Genomic DNA, 12145 nt, shown 5'->3' on the forward strand with positions numbered 1-12145 from the left:
TAGAAATACTTTATATATTGTTTTGTCACTGACATGACACCTGAACATTCAGCAGAATTATGATGTGTTTAGACCTTTGCTTTGTCTGCTTTTCTGTAGATCTAAAAATGTGCATTATACCAAGAGTGATTATTCTTTGAAATATAACAGACCCTTGGCATCAGTGGATTTAACACTCAAGTATTTGAGCCTTTGGACAATCTGAAAGTCCACAATGTATAGTAATTATTACTTTCACAAGACATACTTTCAATTTCAAAATGATACAAGGTTTAAGCGTAGAAGCAAGTTAACTCTGCCAGTGGTGGGCCCAGGTGACTATCCTGGACCCACAACTCCAGACAGCTGTATGGTTTTCTATAGGGAGCTATTATTCTCTACCTGTTCTAAGCATAGCTCTCCTTGTGACAACAATGTTTCTTTGAAGATTAGGTTTTAGGTTATTTCATGGTGAATGCCATACATGTTACCACAATAATAATGTGTATAATAATACAGATTATTTTTGTGGCACCAGTATTTTTAATAGCTTTATAAATTATACAAGATAGCTCTTTATGGGAAAAACGTTATGTTGTCATTATATGAATAAATTTGGAGATTTAGAAAGATCTTGCGAATCTTCTCCAGAATGGCAAAATTCTACAGCAGTTTATCTTCTCCAGGCCATCCTTTTCTTTTTTTCATTCATAATAGACCAATGGCTTAAATGTGGCCAGATCTTGATGATAACAGTATTTGCATTCTGAAGTCCAAGTTGACCTATTCTTTGTTCTATGAGTGACTGGCCATTAAAATATAAAAACATTGGGGGGAAAAAGTTTTTCTCACTAAGCAGCAGAGGGTGTTAGAGGAACATCAAAACAACTCTCCACCGAAAACAAAAAGAGATCAAAAATTTAAGAGGTGACTGCAAATCTATAAATTTATGCCATTATTTTATGTAACACTAAGAATTTCTGTAAAATTAAATTATGACAAAATGCGTTACCATTTTTTTTTGTGCTTTATCTCCCCAAACCCCCCCTGTACATAGTTGTGTATCTTAGTTGCAGGTCCTTCTCGTTGTGGGATGTGGGACGCCACCTCAACGTGGCCTGATGAGCCATGCCATGTCCTCGCCCAGGATCCAAACCCTGGGCCATCACAGCGGAGCTCGCGAACTTAACCACCCGGCCACGGAGCCGCCCCCTCGTTACCATTTTTAAGAGAGAATTTCAAAGTTATAAAAACTGTGAAAACATTTTCATTTTATAACTGATGGAATATAGTATATCAAACTAGTTCCCCTGGGGAGTTTTTATTCTTTTCAATAATGTACATCTATCACAGTAACATTTATTAAAAAGATAAACTTCCTAAATGTTGAGCAGTCTTCTAGGGATATACTGCTACTGCCCCAAACATTTAAATTTTTTATATTTTGGAAATCCCAAAGCCCATGATACATGTAGTATATTTATCAAACAGTCGTTGTATAAGACTAAGATTTAATTTTGGGGGTAATAACCATTAGCCTTCAGTAGCGAACACTGGTGAATAGGATGAGCAATCAAGCAGGAAGTAATACCATATTTTGGTAAAAAGGTAAGACAGTATACCAAAGCCTGATTTTTTTTTAATCAGTATGCAGATTTTGTGGATGATTTCAAAAGAAAAGATTTTAATAATTATTAGATGTTTCAGCAATTATTAGAAACATTGGAAACCAATAGTCAAGAGAATTAATTCTGATTAACAAAATTAAAGGAATTTTGAGGGGTCGGCCTGGTGGTATAGTCATTAAGTTCACACACACTGCTTCAGTGGCCCAGCGTTCACGGGTTCAGATCCCGGGTGTGGACCCACACATGGCTTGTCAGGCCATGCTGTGGCAGCACCCCACATACAAAATAGAGGAAGACTGGCACAGATGTTAGCTCACGGCCAATCCACCAAAAAAAAAATAATAATAATAAATAAAAGGTAAAAAAAAAAAGGAATTTTGAGACAATATATATGTCAAAATAAAATTTTTCACAATGAGAAAGAAAAGAAGGCTTCATATATCAAGCCATGAATATTAAGTTCAGAAATTTCTGAGAAAGGGGCCAGCCCTGTGGCTGAGTGGTTAAAGTTCTGTGTGCTTTGCTTTGGTGGCCTGGGTTCATGGGTTTGGATCCTGTGTGCAGACGTACTCCACTTGCAGGCCATGCTGTGCAGGTGTCCCGTGTACAAAGTAGAGGAAGACTGGCATGAATGTTAGCTCAGGGCAAATCTTCCTCACCAAAAAGGAAAGAAAGTTCTGAGAAAGTCCTGCCTTGGTAGTGGTCTTCTAGGTTGTTTTGTACCAATTCTTCCTCTGGTAACAATGAGAAAAACTGGATAAAATATATTAAAAGTATTTTTCAAGGAAGCAGGAGTGCTACCAAGATAGAGTTTGGAGGCAGGAGATATTTCAAGATCCAAAAGAAGAGGAAAGCAAGATGTGCGAGCCCAGCATTTGAAGCTTTCCCCCTCAAGGTGACTGCTCATTTCAAAAGCAAAATCTGTGGCTGAGAGCCTGAGCAGCAAAGCTATCAGAAGTCTCATGATGACAGAGAGGAAAGTCAAGTTCAGGGACCATGAGGGAGGAGGGTGCTAATAAATAGCCCAGGGCTTTCAATTCCTACTCAGAGGGTACACATCAGGAAAAGGATAAACTGTGGAAAGAGACTAGGCATCACATGGACTGCATCCTGGTGAGATGACGGTGAGCTAGCCCAGACTAACAGCCACCAGAGGAACAGGTAACATCCCTCTGGAGAAAGAGAACTTCAGCAACAGCCTCAAATTATCGCTACAGTTCTTCATTCACACTCTCTAGCACTCAATAAATCAACAACAACAAAAATAATAAAACTAGGCTTACAGAAAGATGAGAACTGAATAACCAAGAGGAAAGAAGGACAGATACTAGAAATGGACTCACAGAGAATGAGATACTTGTTACTATCAGACATTGACTTTAATTATGATACATATATTCAAGAAATTAAACAAGATAGAAAATTTTAGCAGAGAATTGCAAGCTAAAGAAAAGGATCAATAAGTATTTAAAAATTATTAAAATTGTGAGGTGTGATAATCATACTGTGATTATATTTTTATAAGAATCCTTAACTTTTGGATGATATACTATGATATTTATAATGAAATGATATGATGTCTGAGATCTGCTTCAAAATAATCTGGGGTGGGTGGGATGCAGAAGAAATGTGACTGGCGATGAGTTGATCATTTCTGAAGCTAGGTATTGGTATGTGGGAGTTAAAGAACTAAATCAAACGATTTGGATGAAGGTAAAAATTTGTTCCAGACAGCTGTCAGATGACTCAAAAAAATGGCCCTCATAAAGACAAACACTGATAGTGAAGACACATTTGAAAAGGGTAAAAAGAATTGTTTCATAAAACATGAGGGCAAGAAAGCAGTATTTACAAATTGGTTATTTCTATAATATGTGATTGTAAGTCTGTGTCACTAAATTAATAAATTATTACAAAAATAATCAGGGCAAGCCCTGGTGGCCTAGTGGTTAAGGTCGGCATGTTTCCTATCAGCAGCCCGGGTTTGGTTCCTGGGCGTGGACCTACACCACTTGTCTGTCAGTGGCCATGCTGTGGTGGCTGCTCACATACAAAAAGAGGAAGATTGGCAACAGATGTTAGCTCAGGGCAAATCTTCCTCAGCAAAAAAAGAGAAAAAAAATCAAATAGAAATTCTACAAATAAAAAATACAATAAAATTAAGACCCTAACAACAGATTAGCACAGCTAAAAGGAGAATATGCAAACTGGAGGATAAGTCCAAATAAAATCACCATATTGAAAGACAGAGAGCACATAGGATGGTATACAGAAAACAGTGTGAGATATATGAGATATGGTTAAAAAAAAAAAAAAAGTCTGACATTCACATACTTGGAGTCCCACAAGAGGAGAGAGAGAATGTGGCCAAATCAGAGATATTTCCAAAATATACCCCTCAAAAAAGAGGACATAAAGCTACAGATTCAGGAGTTCTGCAATCCCCAGGTGGACTAAATATAAAGAACAGCACACCTATGTCCATTGTACTAAAACTGCTTAAAACCCAAGACAAAATGGTGTATCAAAAGGAAAACAGTGGCTGGCCCTGTGGCCAAGTGGTTAAGTTCCCGCACTCCTCTGCAGGCGGCCCAGGGATTCGTGGATTCGAATCCTGGACGCAGACATGGCACCGCTCATCAAGCCACGCTGAGGTGGCATCCCACATACCACAACTAGAAGGACCCACAACTAAGAATATACAACTATGTACCTGGGGGCTTTGGGGAGAAAAAGGAAAAAAATAAAATCTTTTTAAAAAAAAAAAAGGAAAACCGAAATCAGAAAACAATAGAATGATATCTTCAAAATAAAGTATCTATCAACTTTTACTTCTATGCACAGTGAAAATATCCTTGAAAATGAAGGCAAAATAAAAAAATTACCAAGAGAATTTATCAGACCCAGACTTAAGGAAAGTTCTTCTGGTACAAGGAAAATGATCCTAGATGGAAGCACAGATGTGCAGGAAGGATGGAAGGGCAAAAGAAAATATTAAAATGTAGCTAAATTTAAATGAATAATTTTTGTTTAAAACAACGTCTTTTGGGGTTTAAAATATAGAGAGAATTAAAATGCACAAGAATAGCATGAAAAGCGTGAGGGTGTTAAAATGGAGATATAAGGTAACAGTTTTCTAGAATGGATACAAGCAGTAATTTATATCAGAATTTGATGACGCACGGACGTACACTGTAATCTTTAGAGTAACCATTAAAAGAATTATGCGAGAATGTATAACTAACAGGCTAATAGAGGGAAAATAGACATAATCACTTCATACAATTATTTTGATTAGTACCTGTGTAAGTGTATATGCTTCTTCAGCTGTGCACTCAGCCTTTGCTGTAGGATTACTCAATGCAAAGATTATAGGCCTTTCATTGATATCAGCCATGGCTTTGATTACCTCAGGAGTGAAAAGTCGGCCAGCTCCCGCAACTCCTATGATAAACAAGGGGGAAAAAGGCAACTTCATTACAGCTGAAATAAAGCAATTTTTATCAACAGCATTTCTACAACAGGTTTAACATAAAAGCACAGGTAAACTCCCACTGCAAAGACAGATCTTGCTGTCTTGTTGCTGAGATAATGCCATGGGAACACAATCTCAAATCTGAAAAGAAAAACAGTAAAATGCTTCAAGTTTTCACTTAAATAGTTACTGTCTACCCCTGACATGGTAAATTGTGGGAAATAAAAAAGAGTATAAGACTATCTCCATCAATCTAATTGAGAAGTTAAAACTTGCTACAACATGGATGAACCTCAAGGACATTATGCTAAGTAAGATAAGCCAGTCACAAAAAGACACACACTGTATGACTGCACTTCCGTAAGGTACCTAGGGTAGTCAAATTCACAGATACAGGAAGTAGAAAGGCGGCTGCCGGGGGATGTAGCTGTTTAATGGGTACAGCGTTTCAGCTGTGCAAGATGAAAGGCGTTCTGGAGACTGGTTGCACAATAGTGTGAATGAACTTAAGATTACTTAACTGTACATATAGTTAAAATGGTTATGATGGCAAATTTTATGTTGTGTGTATTTTACTACAATTAAAATTGTAAAAAAAAGATAGAAACTTGCATCTCAAGTGTTACAATGTGAAACTCTACAGTATTCATTAGAAAATAATAGGAATTCAGAAGCGATAAAAAATCATCCTGACTAAAGTTTGACACAGTTCAGTTTAATGACCTTTTCTTAAGTCCCTACAATGCCTTAGACACTTTATTAGGCCGTTAGGATGTAAAAATGAGTATAATTCAGGCAGCTTATAGTTGAGAGAAAAATAACAAAGTAAACAGAAATCAGAAAACCTGTAATAGGTGCTGAGTATAAAGTGTTATGAAAGCACAGCACGAAGGAAGACTTAGCCCACAGTGAGAATTTGGGGATGACCAAGCGATGCCTCAGCTGAGTACTTATCCAGTTCATCCAGAAAAATGATTATATTCAACAGTCAAAATAATTAATCTTTAATTATGTTTTATAAACTGATATTTAATAAAGAAAAATACTGATCTGGAGACCAGAGTTTTAGTGCTTGCTCTGTCACTCCTGGCTATACGAAGAATTCACAAATCTTGGGCAAAGTTGCTTATTAGCATCTCTGTGCTTGTTTTTCTTATGGAAAAAAGGAATTTATACTCAGTGTTTCTCCATGTGGAGATACACGGACATATTCTTAGGAGTTCATGAGTTCTAAAAGAATTAAACATTTTTCTCTTTATGATTCCTTGACCACACAGGGATGGAGTCAATGGACAGATTCGTAGGTTCCACATTGAGTTTCAAGAGAAATGGACTAGATGATCTTTAAGATTTCTTCTTGCTCTGAGAAATTATGAATTCTAATCAATGAAAAGCTAATAGAGACACACTTTTCCTGACCACAGAAACTTACTGTTTGTGACTGTTTTACTATTTAACATTCAATAGGGCTCCTACATGAAACTGATAAAATTACAAGAAAAGTTATACAGGGCTAGCCTGGTGGCATAGTGGTTGGGTTCACACACACCACTTCGGTGGCCCAGGGTTTGCAGGTTCAGATCCTAGGCATGGACCTACACACAGCCTGTGAAGCCATGCTGTGGAGGAGCCCATGTACAAAGTAGAGGAAGACTGGCAAAGATGTTAGCTCAGGGCCAATCTTCCTCACTAAAACAAAACAAAACAACTTATAGATTCAAATCTTACAGCTATATAGGAAATTAAATAGCTCCTCTTTTAAAGACTTTTACATTTTCTGCTGTGACCTTAATGCCGTGCTGGCATAGTCTGATGTCAGCTATGCAATGCCTGACTCTCAAAATGTACGAAAAGCTTTCAACTTTGTTGCCAACAAAAATCTCTGACTCTGCATAGGATTTTCTTGGCACAGTCTGTCAAATACCTTGTCTTTTTCAGGTTGTGAGCTCAACAGTCATACCAACTCTAAAGCAAAGCATGATCCATCACACAGCTTCTACCACTTAAAAGAACAAGTAACATCTGTTAACCAAAATTTACACACTAATCAAAAAGCTATCACAGAAAACATCATATAGGCTGAAAGCTAGGTAAAAATCCGTCATTGCATGTTTAGTAATCTTGCATGGTAGTTATGACCAGCAATAGACAGGTAAGTAATAGAATGATGTGCCAACAACTTTACTTACCAATTATAGCTGAAGGCTTAAGTATATTCACTGCTTCTTCGAAAGTATCAGGTATGTTCTCAGGAGCTGAGTGAGCAAATGGTTCTTGATAACTCTCTATTTTAGCTTTCCGCCCCTGAATTTTTAGATAAAATTGGTATTTTTTAGTACATGCTTATTGAGGATTAATTGAAAAGACATCATTATATGAGTCACATATTGTTTCCACAATAGGAATGTCTTTTCATTTACTTTTCCTTTCAACCCATATCTTCCAATTCTATCTTCATAGTATCCATAAACCCAAATATAAAACATAAAGCAAATCCCATTATAACCAGAAACTTTCTAATCCCTCTCAAAAACTTATCTACTCTGTGAAGTCCTCCTAAATCCAGTATGGCACAGAGGCCTTATCTGGGCTAGATGCGTTTTGGAATTCAAAATTTTTCATATTTTAGAAACATATTATGGTAATGTATCAAATATTACAAATGTCTCACAATGGGCACCCCACAACTGAACAAAACTTATGAAATAGTCACACCAAGTACAAAAGGTTAAGACTACAAAGACGCTCCCTGCTTTTGCTACCAGTTAAGTTCAGGTCAGTCAGATTTGCTACCAAATGAATTTCAGAAAAAACTTTGGGATTTCAGAGCTTTTAGGATTTCAGAATTGCAGATAGACATCATGGATTTGTACTACCAAGAGTTCAGAAAAAAGAGGAACAGGGAATTCTGGTTCAAGATGGCTGAATGAAGAAACATGGTTTCCTCCCCAAATACCAGGTCAAAGACTGTAAAAATTATGTCTTGAGTAGTGTTATAAAGCCAGGAGAGGTACCACTGACAAACTAGAACAATGAAGAATTACTCAACAATTTAAAGCAGGCAAAAACATACTGAATACAAAAACCAACCAGCCTGAGAAATCCATACCCTTAATTTTGGTAAAAGAGAAGATCTCCCCTACAGAGGTGAATTCTTCCATCAGAACTCCAAAACAACCCGAGGTAAGAACCAGCAGAGGCTGGGAAAAGCAGCACACTATCAGCAGTTGGCTGGGAAGTTAATTTAAGGACTGAAATACAGCCTCAACAGATCCCTGTTCTCTGAACAGTGGCTTCTTATGCTTGCCCCCAGGAGGACCTCAACTCGCCAATAGGGAGATTCAACATGAAACTCTCAAAGTCTCAAAAAGGAGGGCAGTGTTTTGGGTCACCAGGACAGACTGGAAGCCTAAAACCCAAAGGTCAAGCTATTTACACACCCCGAAAGACAAATATACTCTGAATTTGCAGATGAACAGGGATTCTTACTTGTGCCAACCAATACCATATTCACTCTAGACTTGACTTGTTACAAATATGATAAAGCATCACAAAATATTTGTGAAAACCAACATCACAAAAAGAAGCACCAACTAACTGTGTATCAGAAAAAATATATCACTCCTTTTTCCTCCCTCCACCTTCTAAAAGCACAACGTCTTATAATCCTTGCATTTTATTTACAAGCAAACAGGGCAATTATAGCTCACTTGGGAGGCAGTGCAGCTGAAGGGTTAAAAGCACAGTTTCATAGTCAGGCTACTTGGGTGTGAATCCTACCTCCAATGCTTATAAGCTGATGACCTTGGAAAAGTCATTTAACCTTTTTAAACTGCAGTTTCCTCATTTGTAAAATTTCATAGAAGTTTTTAGATTAAATGAGATACTACCCATAAAAACTTATCACAATGTCTGGTACGTTTTAAACTATTTTAAATTATGTATAATTTAAGCACTCAAGATTTTTCATTTACACACTTTAATTTTTCATTTAATTTTTTGTACTAACAGAATACTGGAACTAATAAAGAAGAACGGATTTCAGAACTGGAACAAAGTACACAGAGATAAGCCTGCTCTAAAGATGCAGAGGACAAGTAACTGCTGTATCATTATATATAGCAAAAATACAATGCACTGTGCACTGGACAGGTTCAACCATGACACATTTACCTAGATTTCAATGGGTTACGCAGCATAAAAGATATAAGGCATTTCTTAAGCTACTAAAAATGGCAGTCACTGCTAGTAAGGCAGGAAGCAACATCAGCATTATGGTGGAGTGAGTTGTTCCCTCTGTCGCTCCCCTCTAAGTTACAACTTAACAGACATCCATTAACCAACAGATGATTCCCTACACAGCACAACAGGATGCCTGGGAGATCCAGGCAGCTATCCATCTGACTGTGGTGGACTGGACCCCCGGGAAGCAGTGGAACTAGGGGAGTGGCCCCTCCTTGGCACAGCTCCTCAAACAGAGGATCCTCACACAGCGGCCCAAGCCCGCCAGCACATGAACGCTTGCTAGGAAGGCAGACGGGTCCAAAGAATACTAAATTAATCTGGGTTAGAAGCTCTTTATTATCCATGAATTGACTTCAGGAATATGTGCCTTTTTCTGGGGGAAAGGTCCATAAATTTCTACAGGGAATCGTATCTCCAAAGGGTTAAAGAAGTTTTGCTCAAATATCAGATATCCTGCTAACAATTTAATTAGAAACTTCTGAGTTCCCATTAAAAAGCTAGTTTTCGAAGGGTCAAGTACAATCTTATTTCTATGGTTATTTGATCTCTTAAGAGTCAGAGAACAAAGCAAGAAAGAATAAATCTGGTGCTACACAGATTATGATTTGAAGATGAAGCAACAGTCTTTATAAAAGACAAAAGTCTGCAACTGGAGGATTTCTGTTGTGAATATACTGGAAGGTCCTCAACAGGTACAATTTGGATAGTCCAGTGAGTTACAAGATTTTATACAAGATTTTAAGAATTGGTAATACGTAAAAAAAAATCAAACTAAAATATCACTATAACAATATTCTTTTGCTTCTCTGAGTTTTAAATCTCTTACCTTAAATAATAAACCAAACTTGTCAACCATCCAAATTTTCTTTTGTGCCTCTTCTTCTGAGATCCCATTTTCTACCATAGCCATAACTATGAGATTTGCAATTCCAAGAGCAGCCTGTCCAACAAAACATAAATTTGAAAAATAAAGATTAGCATATGACACAATGTTTGAATTACTTTATAGATGAAGATTATATGGTATGAAGAATATCTGGTTTGTTCTTCCCTTAGAAATCACACAAAAGTTGATTCTTTGTGATATTCTCTCTAAACATATTTTAAATTACCCACTTTACAACAGAGATCTTGAATTCATACCATCTATCTCAACAAAATTATAAGCTCATTATGCCCCATTTTCCAATTCTAAAGGAGAGTTGGTTTTAAATTCTAAAAGCTTACAAAAACGTACCTCTCCTGCTCCAAGAAATAAGATTTTGTGTTCTGAGATGGATTTCCCAGTAACCTTCTGTGCTGCGAGAAGACCTGCCAGAGCTACTGCAGCTGTGCCTGGAAGAAAAATAAAGAGTTTTAAAAGTAAGAAATGAGCACACTAAAAACATTTTTTAAAAGAATCAAAAACTTGAGGTTTTCTTTTTGCTTTACCTTGAATATCATCATTGAAGGTACAATATTTTTCTCGATACTTCCTCAAGAACCTGAATGCATTATGATTTCCAAAGTCTTCAAACTGAATAAGTGTGTTCTGTCCATACCTAAAAACAGCAAACCCCATAACGGTTGTGTTGAAAATACCACTGTTGAACAGCTTTCCTGTCCAATACTCCTTATGATTGCATTTAAAAACACATAATGTATTATGTTAGTTCATTTAAGGCCATCTGGCAATTTTCAGAGCCTATGAAAGACTAGACTCAAAATGTAGAAATCTAATAGATTCAGAAAAATTTATGGGATGCTTAAAATGAATATTATAAATGAACAAATATTAATCTGTATAAACTATTTCCAAGTGCCTAGAAGGATGCCAAGCACATTTAAGCACAAAATAACTTCCTAAACAGGAAGAGATTTTTGTCTCTAAGTCTCAAAAAGTATATATTTGATATGTATATTCTCATTGCATTAGCAGTTAAAGAGAAACACAGGACAGTATATGTTAAATAAGAGGTTAAAAAGTAATTGCTGTACGAGTTCATTGGCATTCAGAAAAAGACATCAATTGTCTTGGTGAGTTGGGGTAAGTGAAGGCTTGAAAATGAGGTGGGACTTTATTTGGGCCCTAAAAATAGAACAATAAGTAAAGAGTTACGAAGAAAAACAAGGTGTATTTTGGTGAACCTGAATTTTCAACAGTCTGGCTATACATTTCAGGGTTTATCTGAGAGGACAAGGGAGAAGTTGGTTAAGGCAGGTTGGAACCAGATAAGGGAGAATCTTGAATGCAAAATTAGGGAATGGGGACTTTATTCTGTATTGATGTAGAATCACAAAAGGCTTCAGAGAAGGGAAGAATTCGTGTAAGACTCCCTTTAGGAAGGATAAACCCACGAGCAATGTGTAGCACGTATGGGTGCCGGAGAGATGAGAAACGCAGGAGAAGCAGCTGGCAGGCTACTATGATGACAAGAAAATCTGAAGCAGAAGCCACAGGAAACGAAAGGGACAATTATGAGACATTAGAATGAACAAATAGAACTTGATGGTGAGGACCAACTGCGAAGTGAGGGAAAGTTGTTAAAATGCCAGGGCAACCTGGATGACTAAGAGGGTACCATTTGGGGGCCGGCCGCGTGAGCGAGTGGTTGAGTTCGCGCACTCCGCTGCAGGCGGCCCAGTGTTTCGTCGGTTCGAATCCTGGGCGCGGACATGGTACCGCTCATCAAGCCACACTGAGGCAGCATCCCGCATGCCATAACTAGAAGGACCCACAACTAAGAACATACAACTATGTACTGGGGGGCTTTGGGGAGAAAAAGGAAAAAAATAAAATCTTAAAAAAAAAAGGTAGGGAAGTGAGAAGAAGGGAAGG

General features: G+C 37.4%; 1 protein-coding gene across 1 annotated transcript in view; it reads right to left on the reverse strand.

Annotated features, from left to right (window-relative positions):
- The window catches only part of ME2 (malic enzyme 2), a 55499-nt gene that overhangs the window by 15413 nt on the left and 27941 nt on the right, over window positions 1-12145 (reverse strand). The window contains exons 8-12 of the mRNA XM_014846682.3: window positions 10759-10868; window positions 10565-10662; window positions 10154-10267; window positions 7272-7386; window positions 4909-5051 (exon numbers count right to left, since the gene is read on the reverse strand). Of these exons, the coding sequence (XP_014702168.1) occupies window positions 4909-5051; window positions 7272-7386; window positions 10154-10267; window positions 10565-10662; window positions 10759-10868 (580 nt within the window). The remainder of the gene's footprint in view (window positions 1-4908; window positions 5052-7271; window positions 7387-10153; window positions 10268-10564; window positions 10663-10758; window positions 10869-12145) is intronic.

The sequence above is a fragment of the Equus asinus genome, chromosome 7, assembly GCF_041296235.1.
Source record: "Equus asinus isolate D_3611 breed Donkey chromosome 7, EquAss-T2T_v2, whole genome shotgun sequence".
In the NCBI taxonomy this organism is placed as follows: domain Eukaryota; kingdom Metazoa; phylum Chordata; class Mammalia; order Perissodactyla; family Equidae; genus Equus; species Equus asinus.